Below are 20,022 nucleotides of genomic sequence, written 5' to 3'. Positions count from 1 at the left end.
AGTAGAAGTAGTTGGCAGGGTTATCTTTGGAAATTTTGAAGAAGTTACTGTAAGAATTTATATTGTTACTAATATTTGAATTTAACAATGTACTGTATTGAAACAACTCATAATTACTTCATATTTCATATTTTATTTCAGGGCAATTTTTTTTGTTTGTTTCTGTGCCTATGACAAAGCAAACTCTAAAGGTTGGAAAAAGAACCAACAAAAAGAACCAACCCAAATAATCCAAAATGTTCCAAATGCAATTAACAATATTTACCTATGCTTATGTTTTTTTTTGTTTTGTCTTTTGTCAAAAGGTCGAATAAATTCTTCAACTTGTAGAATGTAGAATTTTCTGGCTAACATTGGATGTGTCCATCTTTACAGGGTTAAATCACATGTATAAATATATATTATTCTGTCTTTTTTAAAGAATAATTAAATGGAAAATAATTAAATAATGTTTTCCTCCTAGTTTCACTTAAACTGCAATGGTGTTAGCATTATGCTTTCCCTTCAAGATGACATTCCCTTCTACGACATTCAGGCAGGGCAGAGTTTGAATCTTATACAGGTTTTATTGAAAATATTGCAATGTCACCACAACTATCAATGTATTGCACTGTCACTGCTTTTAGAAATGACATGTTCTGAAAATGTCAAGCAGCAACATTCAGAAACATTCATAAGTTTAAAGTTTTTAACCTTAATAACATGTGTATTATAAAAGTGAAATGGTGCATGCATACGCCAATGGCGTGAATAAGGACATTAGTGCTACTGAGTTTAAATGGAATGAATTGAAGTGAATGGACACTCTAAACCTAAGAATAGCTAAAAATGTGACGGATAGCTTGATGCTGGTGGTGACACCGGGGTATCGTCCCTGGGGGTGGCCAGGCTTGTTGGGGTGCTGATGGGCCCGACTAATTTAAAGTGCGCTCCACATCGAAAAGATTTTTCCAGTATTTTATTCAAAATTGTGGCAGCTGACAAAAATCCCTCAGCTGATACGGATATCAAAGGGATTAGGCTACAAACTGAAGTTCACATATTGTTTTTAATGCTTTCAGCAGATGATGACATTAAATGACATCATATTTGAAATACATGTCATGGCACTCTAGGTTGTGTAGTCACATGTTTCGTACACCTTGTAAAGTGCATTGACTAGAAAAGGGGGCAAGGCGATAGGATGAAAGGCACATGTCGAGATGAACAGAAAATCCTGTAAGTAATCTCCACGGAGTCAGCAGCGCAGGCCAGTTGGTTGGGGGGTGAGCGGTATTAAAATCTCTTGCACCTGCTCTTGGTCCAATCGCATGTTGACTTCCTCTGCAACTGATGTAAGACGTGGTAATTTACTATACTTAAAGGAAAAAAGAGACATTTTATATCATGAACCACAGAAAATGCCATCTTTGTAACTATGAACAACCTTTGGTAAGATTAATCTGTCAAACTGGCCTCAACACTTGCATTGAAGCCCCTTAATAATATTTAGGCCACAGAACATATCTGAGAAAAATACACCCTCTAATACAAACACGCAAGCTGTTTAACTGTGTTGTTCTTAAGATTATCTAGCCATGGCTCTCTATCTCCAAAAATGTTCAAGAAGGACATAGTCGAATTCTCTTCTGGCCATCCAAGGGTATTTAACTGTGTTGTCATGGTTTTCCTCTGTAAATGTGCTTTGTCCTGCACTCCAGAAATCCAGAAATAATAACCTAAGTGGCTAATTGGTGAAGTATTTAGTTTCACGCTCTCTTGTGGGGCCTTCGTCAAGTTCACAGGGTTGAAGACTTAAGAGTCAAGGTAACCACAACAAATGACGAACGACTGCACAGTCCTTTTCCAAAGGCATTTGTTCTCACATGGACTAATTTTTCAGTCACCACAGGTGTCATTTCGTGAAGCCTTTACTGATAACAGTCTGTGACAATAAGAAGAAGATCAAAGCAGTTGAAGCCCAAACTGTTTTATGTGGGTAATCTCAAATAACAAAGGGCAAATATGCAACTAAACATGGATATGCATCCGTGCTTTTGTAGCAATGGTAAAAGTTGGATGTTTATAGACGTTAAGAGAACTTTGCGAGTCCTTTGCTCTTTGTAACCTAGCTAAGTCCTCATTCCAGAGATCAAAGCAATGGAACACTGTCAACACACTGTTGGTGAGAGGCCCCCCCTTTAAGAAGCTTTGTAACACATGTTTAAATGTTTTACACCTTCCTTTACAAACAGAGGTACAGTAAACAAATATGCATCATTCACTGCATGTTTTATTCACATTGACACATGCACATGCAAAAAAAACTTGCAGTGTCAAATGAGAAATCGCTGCAGCTGTTGTTGGGGCATGATACCTAAAAATACAACTGCCACTCACTAGGGGAATAGTTATGTAGTATGAAAATTGCATAATAATACTTAATGATATAAGGGAATATACTATTCTTAATTGCAGTCTCCAGTCTTTTTTAAGAATCACATTGAACTATTTATGGAGGAGGTTGTAAGACCCAAAGACCTGTTGTGGTGGCAACTTCAGTACAGGATCAAAGGGAAGTGTAAAATGTGCAAGTCATTTAGTATGAGCACATCATTCAGTGGTTCCTAAAACACTTGACTTAAGTGGCCGCCATCACAACATTTAATGAAAAGCAATGCTAAATGACAGCTCAAATTCAACAACTTCTGTTACCAATGTACAGCTATAAAGATTGTGAAAAGTAGGATTCAAATGACATACCCTCCTTTGCATAGAAGGCCAAAAAAGAAGTGTTGAGAGATTCAAATAACAGTGTGAATTACAAGCATCCATATGCCATGACCCACAACAACCCCAGCAGGTGGCAGCCTTTGGCCTCCATTTTTGTTATCCTGGTCCCAACTCAACTTCAGGTACCCAGACTTGGGCACACACACACACAAACACACACACACACATCACTGCCTATTTACACTATTCTGTCCTTGAAACATTGAAAAACCTAGGGGCTCAGGCATGTTGTTGTGGCAAAAATACCCTGATAAACATTCAAAACATGCCAAACTTAATGTTGTTTCTAACCAGATACCTCCCTTTTGCAGTCTTTGCAGCATAGTGAAGGACAGCAATTTGTTGCAAAATGTTCTCATGTCTATCTGGTCCTTTTAGTAGTTTTAGGTGAAAAATGACAGGAGAGGAAACTGTAGAGTGTTGTACGATTGTTGAAATTGGGCCTCTGAGCCTAAACATAGACAGAGTAAGTAGCCTGACTGATATCAATTACAAGCAAGATTTCACTCTGCCCATTTCTTAGAAACACATGGAGTCCCTCTTCTCTAAAAGCGTGATTTTTACTTCTTAGCTTCTCAATTTTCACATATTTAGATGACATCTGACTGAGAGAAAAGAATAGTTACCAGCCATAACTACAAAGTAGAATAGATGTTTGCATGTACATGTAGTTGGTATTGGTCTCACAAAGTCAGACGTGACTTCCTCATTTCATTATGATACGTGTCTGGGGACAAGTGGTTGAAACTTTGGTGGTGGATTGCAATTCATCTTTTTGCTGACAATGATATTCCCAATTGCGTTCAGTCATGACAACAATTGCACCTACTAATTTAATTCAAAGGCAGATAACTGTACACATTTAAAATAAATCCCAACACCATTGTCTTTAGGTAATTAGATTGTACACAGTTTCAATAAGCTCTTGTAATAAACCAGCTATGTTTGAACTTCCCCATACAACTTTACAACTTTAGAATAACATTCATTTTGCAAACGTAAGGTTTTTTGGCTATTTGAGACAACCTTTATGCTTATTTGGACCTGTGTCCAGTCAAATACAAATGGACAGTCAAGAACTATTTTTAGAGCAAAATCTGGTCGATGCGTCTAAAAATGACCTTACGGGTAAATACGGCCACTGGAGATATGATGAACTGTGTGACTGCCACTGGGCACCCAAGGTCCAATGCAAGGTTCAATCTGCATCCCTAAGCTATTATTCACACACACAACTAAAAATGATATGATGTGATCTCATTTACATTTCAGAGGGGCCCTTTGGTGGAGCAGACATTTTTGAGTAACGTTTCCACCTTTGGCTCTTAGAGAAATGTTACAGAATCTGAGTTCAGCTGATGGACAAAAGTGAGTGGCTATAAAGGATATGCTGAAATGGGTTGGCTGTCACACTAGAGTGATGGAACAATCCCTCTTTCTGTCAATGATGGAACAATCTCTCTTTATTGTCTCGTTTTTAGTGCAATTTTACAACTGGCAATTGCCTGCCCTACTGACTGGTCTGGGTGGAGTGTAGTGCACAGTTTCTTTGAAGTTTGTGAAACCAGAAACAGTATTCTCAGTTCTCACGTTGTAAATTACAGGATTGGAGGAAGATTTAACATGACCCAATGTCACTTGCAGCCGACTTCATGTTAGACGAGCCAGAGAGGGATGTAGGGCAGTACCCCTTCCAAGGCCTTCGTCCAAATTGACAGTTTCTCTGTGGGAGTTTGTGCCTGCTGTTGTCTTGTGTATTTTGTCTTCAGACGCTGTTAGCATAAAAATTGACCGAGATGTGTACTTAACAATACAGTCTGCAATATGGTTTTGGTTTTGCAAAAGGTTGTTGATATTTGTGCTCAGCAGCCAATCAAATTACACCCCTCCATTCTGTGCTCCTGAAGCATGTGTGTGTAGATTGGCTAGGATTGTTTATGGCTTGGTCCGAGTCACTATGTTTATTTCCCAATTACACAGTCAGGGCTTTAAATGAACACTTAACTTTTTTTAGCGCACTGAATGGACAGCTAGAGAACTGTGAGGAGCAATTAGCTGAATTTGACAAAAAAGTGTATGGGATTAGAATCGCAAACTGTACCTTTAAGGATGTGTTTAAAAAGTATTAAAAACATCAACAATGAATAAGCCATACATTTGTCTAATTCCCTTTTCAAGGGGAAATACCATGGGTGGACTAACAGCAGCCCTTGTCAATCAGGCCCTTTTACTGCATCAGACCCTCTCATTTCGTTTCCAGAATGCTCCCATCTGGGGCTGCCTATGGCATGTCCTGGAAACGAAGCGCAGTGTCCGAGAATCCTCTGCCCTTGCGCCCATAGGTTAGAGCACACACCCCTCCTCACACCCCCGCACAGGCCGTATCGGGTGTAGCGCCACGGACCTGAAGCATGGCACAAATGTGAGATACTGAGGGAAGGGCCTGGGGGGGGGGTGCACTCATGGCTCCTTGGGGCTCTAAACACCTTGGCGGCCACAGCAATGTAAATCCTTGGATCCCCCTACTGGAGTGGGAAATAGGACATAGGTAGATCAAATGTTAAAGATTCACAAAGTAGTGTTAAGGTCAGATGTGGCAAACATTACATCCATCAAACAAAAACAACAATAACACAAAAAGTCTCAAAATACCAATTAATTTGGTTGGAAAACAATTCTCAGTGTTTAAATGCTCTTTTGACTGAATTGGTTCACACGAGCACTCACAAGGCATAGCACACAGTCACGTAGGTGCAGTGACTAAGTAAGCTGAGTATCACTAACTGTCTGGCAGCCTCATACACCTGCCCCAAGTCTAGAGCCTGTGAATAAACAAGAGCTGAGGTGGCTACAGCTGGTGCTGTTAGTCAAACGGATCCCTGGCATGGCCGGGCCAGGGCTGGTGTTGCCAAAGAGGATGAGCTGGAGCAAGGTCGCTCCTCAGCATCAAGTACTAGGCAGTCACACTAGGCATCACACTGGGCCGTGCCAAAAACTGGAGAGTTCACAGAGTGTAGCCCACATCAATGATTTATTTGCTGATTATGTTGTTTTGAGCCTAACCTACTTGGAACGGGGTTTCTTCTGCTAATAATACTGATGTTGTGATGATTTTGTTAAGCAGCATTGACATTCAAAGCCAAATGGAATTTAGACACAGTAATGGATTTGATGCATTGGAAAATGACCCTTAATTATGTAAGGGGTGTTCAGCTGATGTTTCTTATCAATGCTCCCAATACATTTTCTCTACAACATCGTTTCCTCAGTCTTATAAGACCAGGGGTGAAAGGGCACTGCTGAAGAAGAACATTAATAGAGACAGATCATACAGACAAAAAAAGTACATGTGTACCAAAGGTAATGGAAAAATGAATTTGATTCAAATTCACCAGCTGTTAATGCAGCAGATCCAGAGACAGAATGAGAGCCAGTCTGGTGTGAGGACAGACCTGATCTGCTTGTGTTCATTTGGCCGTTGTGTCTGTTCTTTGCACCCTTTTGTTCCCAGAGTCGGCGCGAGACGGGTGGGTCTTCCCTTAGCCACACGACCACCTTCACAGGCTCTCAGCAACATGCATGCCATAGAGGAGTCAGGCTTCATGCTGCAGAAAATACTTTCAGCACTCAGAGAACTAGCCACACTTTTTGGATGCCTTTCAACCTCACCCTCTTCTCCAAAAGCTTGATTGTGAAGCTCAGTTTTCACATATTTTGACAACATCTGACTGAGAGAAAAGAATAGTTACCAACCATAACTACAAAGTAGAATAGATGTTTGCATGTACACTCATGTTAGTATTGGTCTCACAAGGTCAGACGTGACTTCCTTACTTCAATATGAGGATACATGTCTGGGGACAAGTGGTTGAAACTTTGGTGGTGGATTGCAATCAAATCTTTTGCTGACAATGATATTCCCTATTGTGGCTAGTCATGACAACAATTGCACCTACTAACTGAATTTGAAGGCAGATAACTGATCAGAAACAGCTTTCATGAAGCATAACTATCATGTGTCACATGCATAGATGACCTTTGAACCTCACCAGAGGTATGGCCAAAGTATTCCTGCAGGAAAATGCACTGAATATACTGCTAGGCTATATAAAATTGGCTTGTGGGGCAAGTCATACAAATGTCCTGAACAGACTAAAAAACGTAATTCTTCCAGGCCCTACTACAAGAACTTGTCCACATAGATGGAAAAGATTCTTGAAATCTTCAAAAGATGTTCATCTCTCTCTAACCTCTAAATTGTCTTTTGGCGTGCTTGCATCAAATCTTAATTTACATTAAATAGACATGGCTCATTCCCACCCACTCTCATAATACTTTTTTTAGTCTCTGTGTATTGAGGGCTGCATGACAATATCTTACCCTTAACGCACATTGACATGACATTAGGGTATAAGCATGGCCATGTTTATTGACCTGACAGGACATGAGTCACTGGAGACTTACCACACTCAGGTCACAGTCAACACGCCGTCGGTGTTGTGTACCACGCTACTTTCACGGCGTGTATCAGCCACTGATCACGCGTCAAATATCTCCTCATTGGTCAACACTCCACACACCTTTGCTCGTGATTGGATAGTATCTGCACCGTGCCCTCCCCAAGGGTCTGCGCTGTCTGAATGAAGCTGGGAATAGGTGTTGGTGGACATACCACTTGCATTCTGATCTATGCTACGTGTAGCTGAATCTTAACCAACGGAGTTACAGTTTGTTTGAAACTGTAACGCGAGAATGTTTAACAGTTTAACATCGGTCCCTAGAGTACCTACTTGCGCTGTGAGTATATTAATGTTATAATCTGGGGATTCATCTGTTGGGGTTATTGTTACTGTATGGATATTTTGTATAGTCTACGTGACCCATGTCTAGTATCCTAGTGTATCCAAGTGTTTGTTGCTGTGGCACGAGAAGCGTAGCCCTGCCCAAATACCCGGTCTGTTTGTAGTGTTTGGGAAAGTGGATCAAGGGTAAGGAGTGTTGTTGAAGTGATGTTGAAGCTGTTAAAGTGATGTTGGAGTGCAGGGTAAAGTTGTGAGTACGGTGACAAAGAAAGTCTTTTGTTTTGGCTAACAGGAAGATCCGGCAGAGATGGATGTGGAATGTTCACAAGGCAGGCGACAGTTGGTAAATCATTCCACAGAAATGGGTGAAATGGAGGCTGTGGAGGTCCTGATGTCCATGAACAGCAACTGGAGGAACAGGAGTACCCTGATAAAACAACTAAGGCCTCTGACTCCTTTCTCAGACTCTTCTGGTGAAGAGTCTCTTCTCCCTGGCCCTGCACAGTTCCATCACTCGCCTTATGTAAGTACTCCATACTAATCCTAGTGTAAAACACAGAATTGAAAATAGATATTAAACTGAAGGTCATGAAGATGTTTACAAGTCTAAAGCAAACTACAGTTCTTTTCTTAAGAGATTTAAATACAGAACAATGTTTTAGACATTCAGACCGCACCCATCACGTTTTCTTCAACCACTGTTGACTGCCACATGCTAAAGATTGTGTCATTACATTGAGTCACATCACAACCACATCCTGAAAACAAGAGCTGACTAAAGAACCATGCACTATTCCCCCTTCCTCTGTTCCCCCCACCAGTCATTACAGTGGATGACTCCACCACACAGTCCTGTGAACCTTGAGCCCTTATGTGCAACCACAGATGCTCCCGGTCAGACTGCCCCTCACTTCCAAGAGAAAGACATCTCACGGCCCAGGGCTCAAGCCACCAGCGTGATCAGGCACACATCAGACTCTCAGCCGTGTTCATGGCATTCTGAGAACACCAGCATGAACACTCAATTACCTCAGTTCAGTCCAGTCAGGCCTAACAATGCCCAGGTGGATGGCTCAGCTGGGAATGATTCAAAAGTAAATCAGGCGCCCTCGTGTGCACCAGGTCCTTTGAGTTCCCTCAAGGGCTCAGAAGCGGCCATATTGCCTGATTCAGCAGCAGCAGCAGGTTTATCCATTGGAGGAGACACTTTGTCGATGCCAGTTCAGTTCCAGATCCTCCCTGTCTCACCAGTGAAAAACTCAGGAGTGGATGTCGCATCTCAGCCCAAAGACAGTCCAACTGTTCTGTGTCAACCCCCTGTTGTTCTTGTGGGTCATCAGATTCCCGGGGGCTCTGTGATGTTCATTGTACCTAAGCCCACAGCTCCAAAGCAGCCAGTGGTAATCACCCCGGGGGGCACTAAATTGGCTACCATTGCCCCAGCACCTGGCTGTGGTCTCATGGTGAGAAAAGTCAGCCTTCAGTTGGAAAACACTGCTCGGATTCGTAGCCATATGTGCAGCCATGCTGGGTGTGGGAAAACGTACTTCAAGAGCTCTCACCTCAAGGCACACATGAGGACTCACACAGGTAAGAGCTCAGAAAACGTTTCCATTCAGGCATGACAATACAACTGTTGTATGCACTTTTATCCAGGGTAGTACTCATGCCCATGTTATGTTAGCCTTCGTCTCACCTGTGCCACTTTTCCACAGGTGAAAAGCCATTCCGCTGTAGCTGGGAGGGCTGCAAGAGGTGTTTCGCTCGTTCAGACGAGCTGTCCCGCCACCGCCGTACCCACACAGGGGAGAAGCGATTCACCTGCCCTGCCTGCCAAAGCCGGTTCATGCGCAGCGACCACCTGGCTAAACACGCTCGGCGCCACCTCAGCAGCAGCAGCAGGATGCCTGGGTGGAAGCTACAGGTGGGCCAGCTAGGACATCTCACAGCTGTGTGTCGCCCCCTGCAGCCTCTCACCTGAAACTGCCAGTGGGAAGGAGAGCAGGGCAGCTTCCAAGAACCAACGAGGACCTTGGGATGGAGGAAAATCTAGCCTGAGGGTAAACTGATCCAGTTGGCTAAGTTGGAGAATGACGTGCACACTGAAATGCAATGCCAAAAACCTAGTCTTAACACTGTATTTAGGGTGGTAAGGTTTACTGTTACCTTACACAAGTATGTCTGGCAAGTGAGTTGATTCAAAGAATACCTACGTGCCCTATCTTGGGATATAACACCAGGTGTCAGTATTCCTAATGTGAGGGAGTGCAGTCAGGATTGATATTATACCACTGCTGAAAGCAAGATGTATGTAAGCATGTAAGCCACTTTGACTTCTTATGTTTTTCTATTTTTACAGATTGTAGTGATAATACTGATTACTATTTAAGAGCTATTGCAGATACCCTCAAACTGATACGTGAGGACTAAACACTGATGTGTAGTGTTGGGGTTGTTATACTTATAGGGCCCTATAATTGATGGGCAACTACCAACAAGCAAAGTCTGCCATGTGTGAACTAAAGCCAATTTAATAACTTGGCAAAGTCATTTTGCTAATGTCATACCATGAGCAAGAGCTTAAGCGCCAACATGGGTGTGTCAGCACACGCCACGATAACTTTAGTACAGACTTTACTTATTGCCCGTCAATGAAATTACAGCTCATTATGTCTGAATATAATGATTCATGTTCTCTCCTGTTCTTGGGGAGCTTTGACCAATATTAGAGTGCAATTCAGCTTTGAGGCTATCAGGGATTCCTACTAATATTTTGTACAGACTTGTTATTTCTGCTTACGTCTGTTAATAATGAGGTATTTGCTATGTTTGCCAAAATTGCATAGCTGGACTGTTACAGTATTTTGCACACTGAGAATAATGTTCCAACATGGAAATAAAGCTTTTTTTTATGTCACTGAAGTATACACAGTGTTTGTTGCGGTATTTATGTCACTGAAGGATACAGTGTATGTTGCAGTGTTTGTGTGTCGTTTACAATGAGAATCAATGTTCAATGATTTTCAAACAGTGCAATTCATGGTGTAAAGTTTTGTAATTCAAGGTAGGGTTCAAAGGTTCATAGACAACATTTGAAAAGTACATATCAAACATTTGCGATAGTCAAGAGACATTAATATAGACTTAAAGCATATCAGTCAAGCCTATAGGCCTAATATTTTAAATTTCTTCCTGTTAACATGCTTCAAAATCAGGTTAGAAACAGAGCTAATTCAAAAGCTCACTTTTAAAATATCCTCTTGAAAAAAAACAATGTACAACACAAGAGGCACTGAAATTGTGTAAGGGCACGGTAAAGATATGCATTGAAGGTCAAATTCAAGGTAGCCTCGTCAAGGTCAGTCTATACAAGTGCACTTTAACTTCCAAAAACCCAGCAGCACTTCCTCAACGCCATCTATACCACTTACTAAGCTGAACAATGTTTTGAGAACCACAATAGCATCCCACAGTAGCTGTGAGGATGTTGGCTTTTCATCGAGTCCCAGCCAATCGTTGGCCGCTCCCAAGCCTCTGCACAGTTGTGGCAGCATTTGTTGTAAAGCAACAGCAGGTTGCAGCTACATACAGTGTCTCAACTCAGCTAACCAGGTGCTTGTAAACGCATCCAACACTTGTCAAACCCAGTGAGATTATTAAACCCACACCTTTCAAAGTCCTTTCACAGGATGGCAGAGGATTCTGATGACTGGCAATTTACAAAGATGATTCATGTATAATAAGCGTGCCATATTTCGTCAAAACTCTTCCAAACATACACCAGGTCTGGGGGACATTTTTCTTGAGGAGTTAAACACAATGGAACAAACTAGAGCAGAACAAATTATATATTCCTGTTGAGTCATACTTTCAGGTTTGTCTTCACTGTGTGATAAATACTTGACCCATGCTGGGCAGTCAGTTAAGTTACAAGTTCAGAGATAAATATATCTCTTTGAAATATTAGATTTAAATAAGTCTACGTGTAAACTGTAATGGCATTAATAAGCCCGACTGTGAGGGTCCCCTCTCGACTGAGTCATCCTCTATTCCATTCACGCTTTAATTACTCATGGCGGACATGTCTCTCATCAACGTCTCTGAAACCTGAGAACCAGGCTGCCCCCTTGCCTCTGGAATGTCGACCAGACCAGCTCTACAGAAGCCAGTGAGCTGGTGGTCTATTGTGGTCCCCCTCTAGGCTGGCGTAGACACAGTGGCTGCGGGCGGACCAGACGGTAAACTGTAGGGCACCAGGGAAAAATTCTTCATGGATGTGTCCAGACTGATGCCCAAGTCCTGCATCTCGTACCTAGGTAGAAAACAATTTGACATAAAACATAGATCAACCCAACATCCTCAGGGGGGTAATGCTGTACGCTGCACAACTGTGTTGCCACATTTCACCAGAGGAGGGAGCTAGTGACTGCATCACTGCTGGGTTGTGCGCTCCTGTGTGGGGCAGACACAAGCTAGCTCTATGTGTAGACCTACATCGGGCAAAACACAAGACTTTTCAAGTGAAGGTAGAGCAACCTTCTTACCAGTCACTAGCAGAGATCATGTTGTAGACGGGCGGCTTCTGCTCGTCGCAGGTGGTGGCTCCCAGGCTGTTGGCCCCAGTGTTACTGAAGAGCAGCCAGTCCCCCATGCTCAGCTCGGGCAGGAGGCAGCTCTCCACCACCTGGTCCAGCCCATCCATGGACGGACCCCAGAGGCTGCTGGAGAACAGGGGCTCCTCGGGAGGCACCGCCTGTGGTGACGCACAGAACACAAACGGGTTTGGATTACGCAGTCTATGGCCATATCTAGTCCTGTAGCCTGAATTAGATACAATTCTATTCTTCACTCAAGAGTTGGCCTCTTCTTTACAAGTACATGTTTCTCTAGAGGCCATCGCTCTGTGAGAGAGATCAGATCATGCTCAATCGTGCTTTGGGTTTTAGCAGGCGTGCTTGACCTAGTTTGGCTTTTCAGCAAACACTGCAAGAGAGCAACCCGTTTTTCTCAACACTCACCTTGTGCACAGTGGGGGCTGGGATGGACTCTTCTAGCAGCTTGTACGCAAACGAACCGTACACCCCATCGTTCATGTAGTACAGGAACTCTGGCTCGTCGCTGGCACACACGGCATCTGAGGGGCCACACGTGCCAAACGCACCACCAGTGAGAATAACGGCATCCCTCCATAACCAATCAGAAGTCAAAGGCAGGGCTGGCTACTCACCATGGCCTTGGTCTTTGCGATCCCGGGCTACTACTTTCTTGGCGATGACATTCACGGCCAGCGTGAAGGCGGAGGACACATAGTAGCTGCCAGGTTCGGCCAGGAGGGAGACGCCACACGATGGGGGGAAGTACATGTCCAGCATGGGCCTCAGCGCTCCGTGCACCTGCAGGGGGGAAAAGGGTCATGAAGGGGTTCTATGCTTTAAAGTGGCCACTGCTTCAGGAGAGCAGAGTAGCTCTCCCATGTACTGAGGTGTCCCACTGCATCAGTGGCTATGACATAGGTTTGGTTTATTATACCACTTGTGATTTGGCGAATAACTCGTGTCACAAACATGTCTTTTGAGGAGTCCCATCAGTGATCTTATACAGTCATAAAGCATCAATGTATGAGTTATACAGGATGTTTAGAGCACTGCTGTGAGTGAGTTGACCATTACCTTCTCTAACTGAGCGTCAGAACCACTGAAGCCTCCTCCAATGTCTAACATGCTCATGCGGAAACCCAACTCCTCCTGGTAAGGTGCAAAAAAGAAAAGAAAATATCAGCATACTGAAAACAGAAATGTGCAATTGAATATAATGTACGTGGAGATAATGAAGCAGTCCATTTGAGTCACTTACTCCCATATCAAACACACAGCGGGCATCAGAGACGGTATGAATATACATCTCAGGGTCCTGACAACTGCTGGGGACGTGGAACCTGAAACAGTGAGGCTTTGTAAGAGAGGCACGTAATTACATGTTATAACAGACAGATTTACAACCCATCTTTGACTCCTTACTGGTTTAATAACCCTCATCATAAAACACTTAAAAGAGTGCATAAACTCACGCCAAACAGGAAAAAAGGTCCATATACTCCCAACTAACTGGAACCTATGATCTTTATCTTCATGAGACTCACACAGACCTCGTTGCAATAGATGCTTAATGGGAGTTAAACCTGCCTTAAACCGGCCTGTTACACTTGTGTGTGGTCAGTCAGACTCACTTGGCCCCTACCACCTGCAGCTCCAGCTCCTTGGCACACTCCAACAGGTGACGGCAGTCCTTGAGGGTGGAGCCAAATGCCATGGCCAGCTCCTCCCCTTCTACACTGGGATCCACAGCGACCTGCAGCAGCAACCTGCAACAGGAACAGGACTGTGCATCAGCAACAGGTAATGGAACAGGACTGTGAATCAGCAACAGGTAATGGAACAGGACTATGTATCAGCAACAGGTAATGGAACAGGACTATGTATCAGCAACAGGTAATGGAACAGGACTGTGCATCAGCAACAGGTAATGGAACAGGACTCTGTATCAGCAACAGGTAATGGAACAGGACTCTGCATCAGACTGCCTGGCAGTGGGACATACATTACCCACTGGCAGAGAGTGCAATTGGACTCAATGGCTACCTTGCTTTGGGGTGGCAACGAGCAATTTTGCGCAGCTCCGTCTCGTTGTCGCATAGCAGGAGGTCCACGCCACTTTTGGCGGCATACTTGATCAGGGAGAGCTGCTTGCACATGCCACCAAGGATTATGTCCTCAGAGGAGATGCCAAAGCCCTTAATCAGCTCTAGTTCATACTGAAAAAGTAATAAAGAGAGACGATCAGTCCAGTGACAATCTTACGGCATGCCCACATAGGCCTACACATACAGTAAAACATTAGCAACGCACTTTATTCAATAACAATGTCAGTCCAATATGTGATTATGCAAAGGGGAAGGTGGGTTAGGATGTGTTGGGCATCCCCGTAAGCCCTTACCTTGTTGGCACAGATGAAGCCACAGCCAAGGGCAGCCAAGAGCTCAATGACGGCAGAGCTGCTGTTGCACCTGACTGGGTAGAAAGGCCGGATGTCACTCATATGAGTTCGCCAGCGAACGTGCTGCGACAGAATCACACCCAGGTCTGCCACGAAGAAGGCGTTCTTCTGTGCCTGGGAGAGACAAAAACAAATATAGACTCAGGCACTCAAGCCTCACTTTCAACAACAAGATGTGTTTTGACATCAAATGAACCACTCAAGGACGTAACCTAGTTCAGTTCAAAACTATTTCCCATGAAGAGGAAAAGGAACCTCTGCACTGACAACAGGCTTCAAAACATAGAAACAGTCCAAAAGAACGTCTGATCAAAGGCAATTCTTCAACAACATGGAGCATTAAGCAAAAAAATTTGAATCTCTCTGACAGAACTAGGTAAAACACATACAAAAATAGCTGCTGTTTGAAGGTGTTCAAACTCACCAAAGTCTGCTCGTAAATATGGTTATCGATCACATCGGAGAGAGCTGTGCCTCCCTCCAGAACGTCCACAGTGTAGTGCAGTTCGTCTACAATTCCCTTCATCTTCACCCGAATTCTTCTCCCGCAGTCATAAAACAAATTACCTGAGTGAAGTACGCTTTGAGCCCTTGGGGTCCTAGGTATGCAGCAAACTGCCAAGAGAAAGGAGCCAGAGAGAGAACGAAAGAGGGGAAAAGAACAAATACACCATTAAAGGGGGATTCAGAGGTGGGTTATATAATGCCATGAAGAATGTCACACATAAAGGAGGTTTTAATTAAGGTGAAAAAAAAAATAGAGAAGAAAAGTATGTGAATTCCAAGAACCCTACAAACAGTGTTCTCAGGGCAAGCAGCCCCCCCCCCCCGCAGGCTATCCAGTTGTTGGACAGAATCAGACATCAGAGACCAATGAGGTGGCCTTGACGTCTGCACTGGATGCTGAGAAAACAAGGCCTCTCTCTCCCTCTATGGGGATTGGTCCCTGTGGAGTCTGTTTGCATTGCCGCCTGGTGGTTTCTGTGAATGCTACCGGCAAGGCTTTTGTTTAATGCATTAGTGTCGCACAATGCATACAGTGATTCTGGCGTCATGTCTTAACCTTTAATAACATTGCATAATGTGTTACTGGGGAACTGGGCTGATCAGAGGGTGTCCGGTTTGCCCTCAGTGACCCCAGAGGACGCAGGGCACATGGGCTCATCTGCTCCCAAGCTTAGCAGGGGAAGGCTGGGCAACAGTGATTAATAATACTGTGTCTGGAATGGCATTATGGTGATGCTAGGAATGAAAGCTGAACTCACAGTGACAGCCAGGAGAATAAACCCTCCTGCTATCAGCTAGGATCCCAATGAGGCTCGGCGTTGAAGTCCACCGGCTCGTGGTAGAGAGCTGCCGCTATGACGTCCAGGTAGATGTAGTGAACCTTCACAAAAGAAAATGGAGTATACTTCACACTATGTACATGTACAGAGTTTCATCAGCATGACCTACAGAAATAAGCAATCTTGAAATGCACCCTTTTAAAGGTTTATGGCCTATGCTCTGAAAAAACAATTACACATAGCAAGTATGTCTATGAGCAGAGCATAAGAGAAAGAAGACATAAATGTCAAACACAACATTTTCATAAAATACAAGCTGTACTTTAGTTTGAATAGATATGCTATGCAAACCAAGCACCTAAGTTAACCAAGCCAGCGATACAATATGCCTATACTATACGCAATAGCAGAACACAGGCCAGGAAATGTCTCCCCTTACTCAACTTCGAGGATCAACATGTTTATAATGTGTTCAATAATTTTGTTATTGATATTGAATAACTCAAACCGCTGTCTAAATTAAAATGCGATTGATGATGAAAGAGAAAGCAACTCACAGAGCAAAGACGTAAAAAGTGAAGACTAACATTATTAACGTCATACATTCATTTAATAATGTGAATAACATTATCGCCGAAAGTTTGCATAGTATGACATCTTGTTACACTAGCCAAGGCAGAATGGCTACTGAGCTGAGTCTGGTTAAGTTACAACGCAACTGGCTAGCTGGACAGTTAATTTAACAACAGTTTGCAAGTTAATTCTATTAACACTGAACTGCAAAAAAATAATGTTACTTAACGTTATTCTCAGAAAGTGTCGGTTAACGTTAGCTAACTTAGCTATCTAGCTATACCATAGCCAGCTAAATTCAAGATGTTTGATGAACACTGTGATTTAGTTGGCCGTAATAACGAAACCATTTTAACAGCTAACATACAACGTTAACAACACCCTTGTCAAGGTAACTTGTAAGGATGGCCAGGAACCGAGCATACACTGAAAATAATTCAGCATAACTCAGTTTTCAAACACACCCACCAACGTTACGCGCCGACAATTCTGACTGGCATTTGCAAGAGGTAACATTAGCGATACTCAGTCAGGCTAAAATTAAACGTTAGCGAAGGTGGCTATTTTTACTGCCGCAATGAAATACTGATGGGCAGAAATCTAGTACAGCAGCATTAAATATGACTGACAGTTTAGCTTACTAGCTGTAGCAAGCTAGTTCACATTACAATGAAAACCCTCAGCTAACGTTAGCTAATGTCACCGAAAGCTTACTTACGTGTGAAAAAGGCCCAATCCTTTGGGGAAATCGAGGTCTCTTTTTAGGCGGAATTTTCAAAGAGTATCGGGGTCCAGTGCATGAAATAAAAGGTAATCTAACTGGTAATACGCCTATAACAAATTCCCACTATTACGGCCGCCCTTTCTAACGTTGCAGTCGAGATGCAGTCTTTGAACTCGCCTTCTTCGGAGGAGAGCCCGCCAGCTATCTTGAGTTGACAGTGTGGCAGCAGAGAGGGGCGTGTTTAAAAGTAACTTGGCCTACGTAATTTCAAAGAAATTTCAAACAGATACAACAAGATTAGTTTGTGGTGGTTGAGGCTGGCTTCTACACGCTGAGTTCACAGCCCATAGGCTACGGAATAAAGATTCAATAGGCTGTCCATTTAACAGTTAGCCTACACTGTGCCTAATCGTGCAATGTCAGGACTTCACATTGCTATTATAACATTATAGCCAAGGTAACCTACAACAAAAATAGATTCTTTTGGGAACAGCCATAGCTCGCCTACTATAGACTAATTCAGGAACATCGTTGCTTTGCACCATCAATCAGACAGACAGACTATACGTAATAATGGCCACATTTGTAGGCTACTTTGCATGACAGTAAACGGAATACTTAAGTATAAAGAACAAGATAGACTTCTACTTTCAAGTTAGATAACCAGCTAGATTGAATTTAAAGTTTGTGTATAATATACAGAACATTACAGAATATACAGTCCAGAATATTTCAATACCCGAGTAACGTCTTCATTCTTTTATATATGATAAGTCACTGGCGGACGAAATAGTCGTCAAAGACTCTTCTCCAGTAATACGAGCAAACAGTCCATTCTGAAATAGTCAGCTCTATAACTAATTTGACACATCAAGTTTCTAAGTCTGAGCCCACAGCACAGATAACACTAGAGAAGTTAGCTTGGGTACACTCCTGCCCACCCTTCTTGTGGCTCGTGTAAGTGCCTTTAACCAATTTGCATGTCTCCTTTTATAGTCATCCGCTGCTGGAGGAGTGTTGGAGTTGCCTCGTTGACTGGATTGTGGTCTAATGGGAGGGTAGCCTTGGTTTATTTTCATTAGAAAAAATGGAGACTGCTACATAGGCTATTTGCCAAATGTCATCTTAGCGAGGATTTGGTGTATGAGGTAAGAGCTAGAGGTGCAGTATAGTGTTTGGCACCTATTTTAAGCTTAATTTTCAAACATGCTCGGATATGTTACATTCTGGCTGGCTTTCATTTGAGAATATGTACTATGACACCTTTTTGGTAAAGTTTTTAGATCGTCCTTAAACACCAGTGAAATGTGCATGGTAACAACCATAAGTCCACTCACTGCAGTCAGTTCACTTCTACAATTCTATGTTGAAAATAGGAAGAAAACTTAAATGATTTAAGCTCTAGAGCTGTTTATGCAGTGATTGTCCCCTTCTGAGCCATCACAGCGCTTATCAGGTCAAATGGGCCATTCAAATTAAACAGAAGTATGCATAATTCTAATAAATAAAGTCGAATATCAACTTTTTTTCTTTAATTTGATACTTAAAAATAACAGTGTTTATATGTGCTTGCATAAATTAGCAGGTTTTAATGTGGCTCATCATTGTTAGCTTATATACTAGCAATATAAACAATGAATAAGCTATTTGTAGTGTTCTAATGTATGAGAAATGACGGAGTAGGCAGAGCTAGACCAACAGGTACTTTACTCAAGGCAGAACTAACATGGCATCTCTAGGAAGTGTAACTTCTTTACATGTATACAACTTGTATAGGTACTTCCTGTGCTGCATTAAAAGTACAGGACACAACATTTTCCCCTTTGTAGAAAAAGAGTAACTACCCTACTGAAGGCACATGTATAATAAAAAACACATATGAAGATATTGTAATCCATAGGCAAGAACATTCATCCATACTGCTAATTAAGTGCTTAACCCCTATGAATACAGTGAGGTATGGAAACATGTAACCTAATTTAGATCAGGTAAGTAATGCATCTGTCTGAAATAATAAACACATAGATATGCAGAACAACTCACCCTTTTGACTGTAACATTACTGTGCAATTAAAATAACTCCAGTTCAATCAATACAGTAACAGTGTATCAGAAATAGTGCATATAATCAAGTCAACAATCAACGGTCATCGATTCAAAGTGCAAGTAAACAATTGTATGCATCACAAGAATCACAGTGTAGTATCACATTCTTAAGTAACAAAGTCTTTCAGCCAGGTAGGCTGGCGAGTATCTCGTAGGGGCCTAGGCTCAGGTGTTTCGTCAGGGGGGTTAGTGTCCTCGTGTGTAGGTGTGTGTGTAGTGGTTGGAAAGTCAGGAAGGTGGGAGGCATTCCAGGTATTTCCATTACTCAGTCTGTATGTACCCTCACCAAGCTTCTTGCTTATTGTCAGAGGATCACTGAACTTCCTGTGTCCTTTAGGAACATGTAGTGGGTTTCTCACCCGCACTCTGTCCCCTTTTTGAAAGGCAGGAGGACGAGCACCATGTCTGGCATCCGTGTATGTCTTCATTTTGTGCTGACGTTGGCTGACCCTGTGACGTATGTCCATGTCAGTCAATGTAGGAGCAGGAGGTGTTGAAGCAGGAGGCAGCAGTGTCAGCTTTGTGCGCATTGGCCGTCCATGGAGAAGCTGGAAAGGTGAAGTCCCAGTTGTGGCGTGCGGTGTGGCACGGTAGACGTGCAGAAAGTCAGTCACAGCTGGTTTCCACGGCTGGTGTTGTTGAATGGCCAACTGTACAGTCTGTTTAAGCACTCTGTTAAATCTCTCAATTTGTCCGTTGGCAGCAG

The 20,022-nt window shown here is 42.9% G+C and overlaps 2 protein-coding genes across 3 annotated transcripts; one reads left to right on the top strand and one right to left on the bottom strand.

Annotated features, from left to right (window-relative positions):
- Positions 1-7,413: 7,413 nt before the first annotated feature.
- On the top strand, positions 7,414-10,496 carry klf10 (Kruppel-like factor 10). Its single transcript, XM_012821193.3, has 4 exons — positions 7,414-7,569; positions 7,867-8,097; positions 8,396-9,164; positions 9,290-10,496. Exons 1-4 carry the CDS (start codon positions 7,525-7,527, stop codon positions 9,553-9,555), a joined length of 1,311 nt encoding a protein of 436 aa, XP_012676647.2. The 5' UTR covers positions 7,414-7,524; the 3' UTR covers positions 9,556-10,496.
- Positions 10,497-10,610: 114 nt separating this feature from the next.
- Positions 10,611-18,181, bottom strand: azin1a (antizyme inhibitor 1a). 2 transcript variants are annotated; one of them, XM_042709156.1, is made up of 13 exons: positions 17,950-18,181; positions 17,205-17,467; positions 15,893-16,014; positions 15,052-15,242; positions 14,568-14,741; positions 14,213-14,385; positions 13,801-13,935; positions 13,428-13,509; positions 13,244-13,318; positions 12,802-12,967; positions 12,593-12,708; positions 12,119-12,327; positions 10,611-11,886 (listed from the first exon to the last, which is right to left on the bottom strand). In XM_042709156.1, exons 4-13 carry the CDS (start codon positions 15,151-15,153, stop codon positions 11,772-11,774), a joined length of 1,347 nt encoding a protein of 448 aa, XP_042565090.1. In that variant the 5' UTR covers positions 15,154-15,242; positions 15,893-16,014; positions 17,205-17,467; positions 17,950-18,181; the 3' UTR covers positions 10,611-11,771. The 2 variants fall into 2 exon arrangements, with proteins under 2 accessions (XP_042565090.1, XP_012676895.2); XM_012821441.3 differs by having other exon boundaries at positions 17,205-18,181.
- Between the last annotated feature and the right edge of the window lie 1,841 nt (positions 18,182-20,022).

Source organism: Clupea harengus, chromosome 11 (assembly GCF_900700415.2).
Source record: "Clupea harengus chromosome 11, Ch_v2.0.2, whole genome shotgun sequence".
Lineage (NCBI taxonomy): Eukaryota > Metazoa > Chordata > Actinopteri > Clupeiformes > Clupeidae > Clupea > Clupea harengus.
Note: the sequence above shows the minus strand (reverse complement) of the source record. Positions and strands in the feature narration are given on the sequence as shown.

Excerpts from the sequence above, each read along its gene's own strand:
- klf10 (XM_012821193.3), top strand. The coding sequence starts at position 7,525 with ATGTTTAACAGTTTAACATCGGTCCCTAGAGTACCTACTTGCGCT. Across the intron at positions 8,098-8,395 it reads AGTTCCATCACTCGCCTTAT|TCATTACAGTGGATGACTCC; the intron begins GTAAGTACTCCA and ends TCCCCCCACCAG. Across the intron at positions 9,165-9,289 it reads ACACATGAGGACTCACACAG|GTGAAAAGCCATTCCGCTGT; the intron begins GTAAGAGCTCAG and ends ACTTTTCCACAG.
- azin1a (XM_012821441.3), bottom strand. The coding sequence starts at position 15,153 with ATGAAGGGAATTGTAGACGAACTGCACTACACTGTGGACGTTCTGGAG. Across the intron at positions 13,936-14,212 it reads CGTTGCCACCCCAAAGCAAG|GTTGCTGCTGCAGGTCGCTG; the intron begins GTAGCCATTGAG and ends TTCCTGTTGCAG. Across the intron at positions 12,328-12,592 it reads CAGCCCCCACTGTGCACAAG|GCGGTGCCTCCCGAGGAGCC; the intron begins GTGAGTGTTGAG and ends GCGTCACCACAG.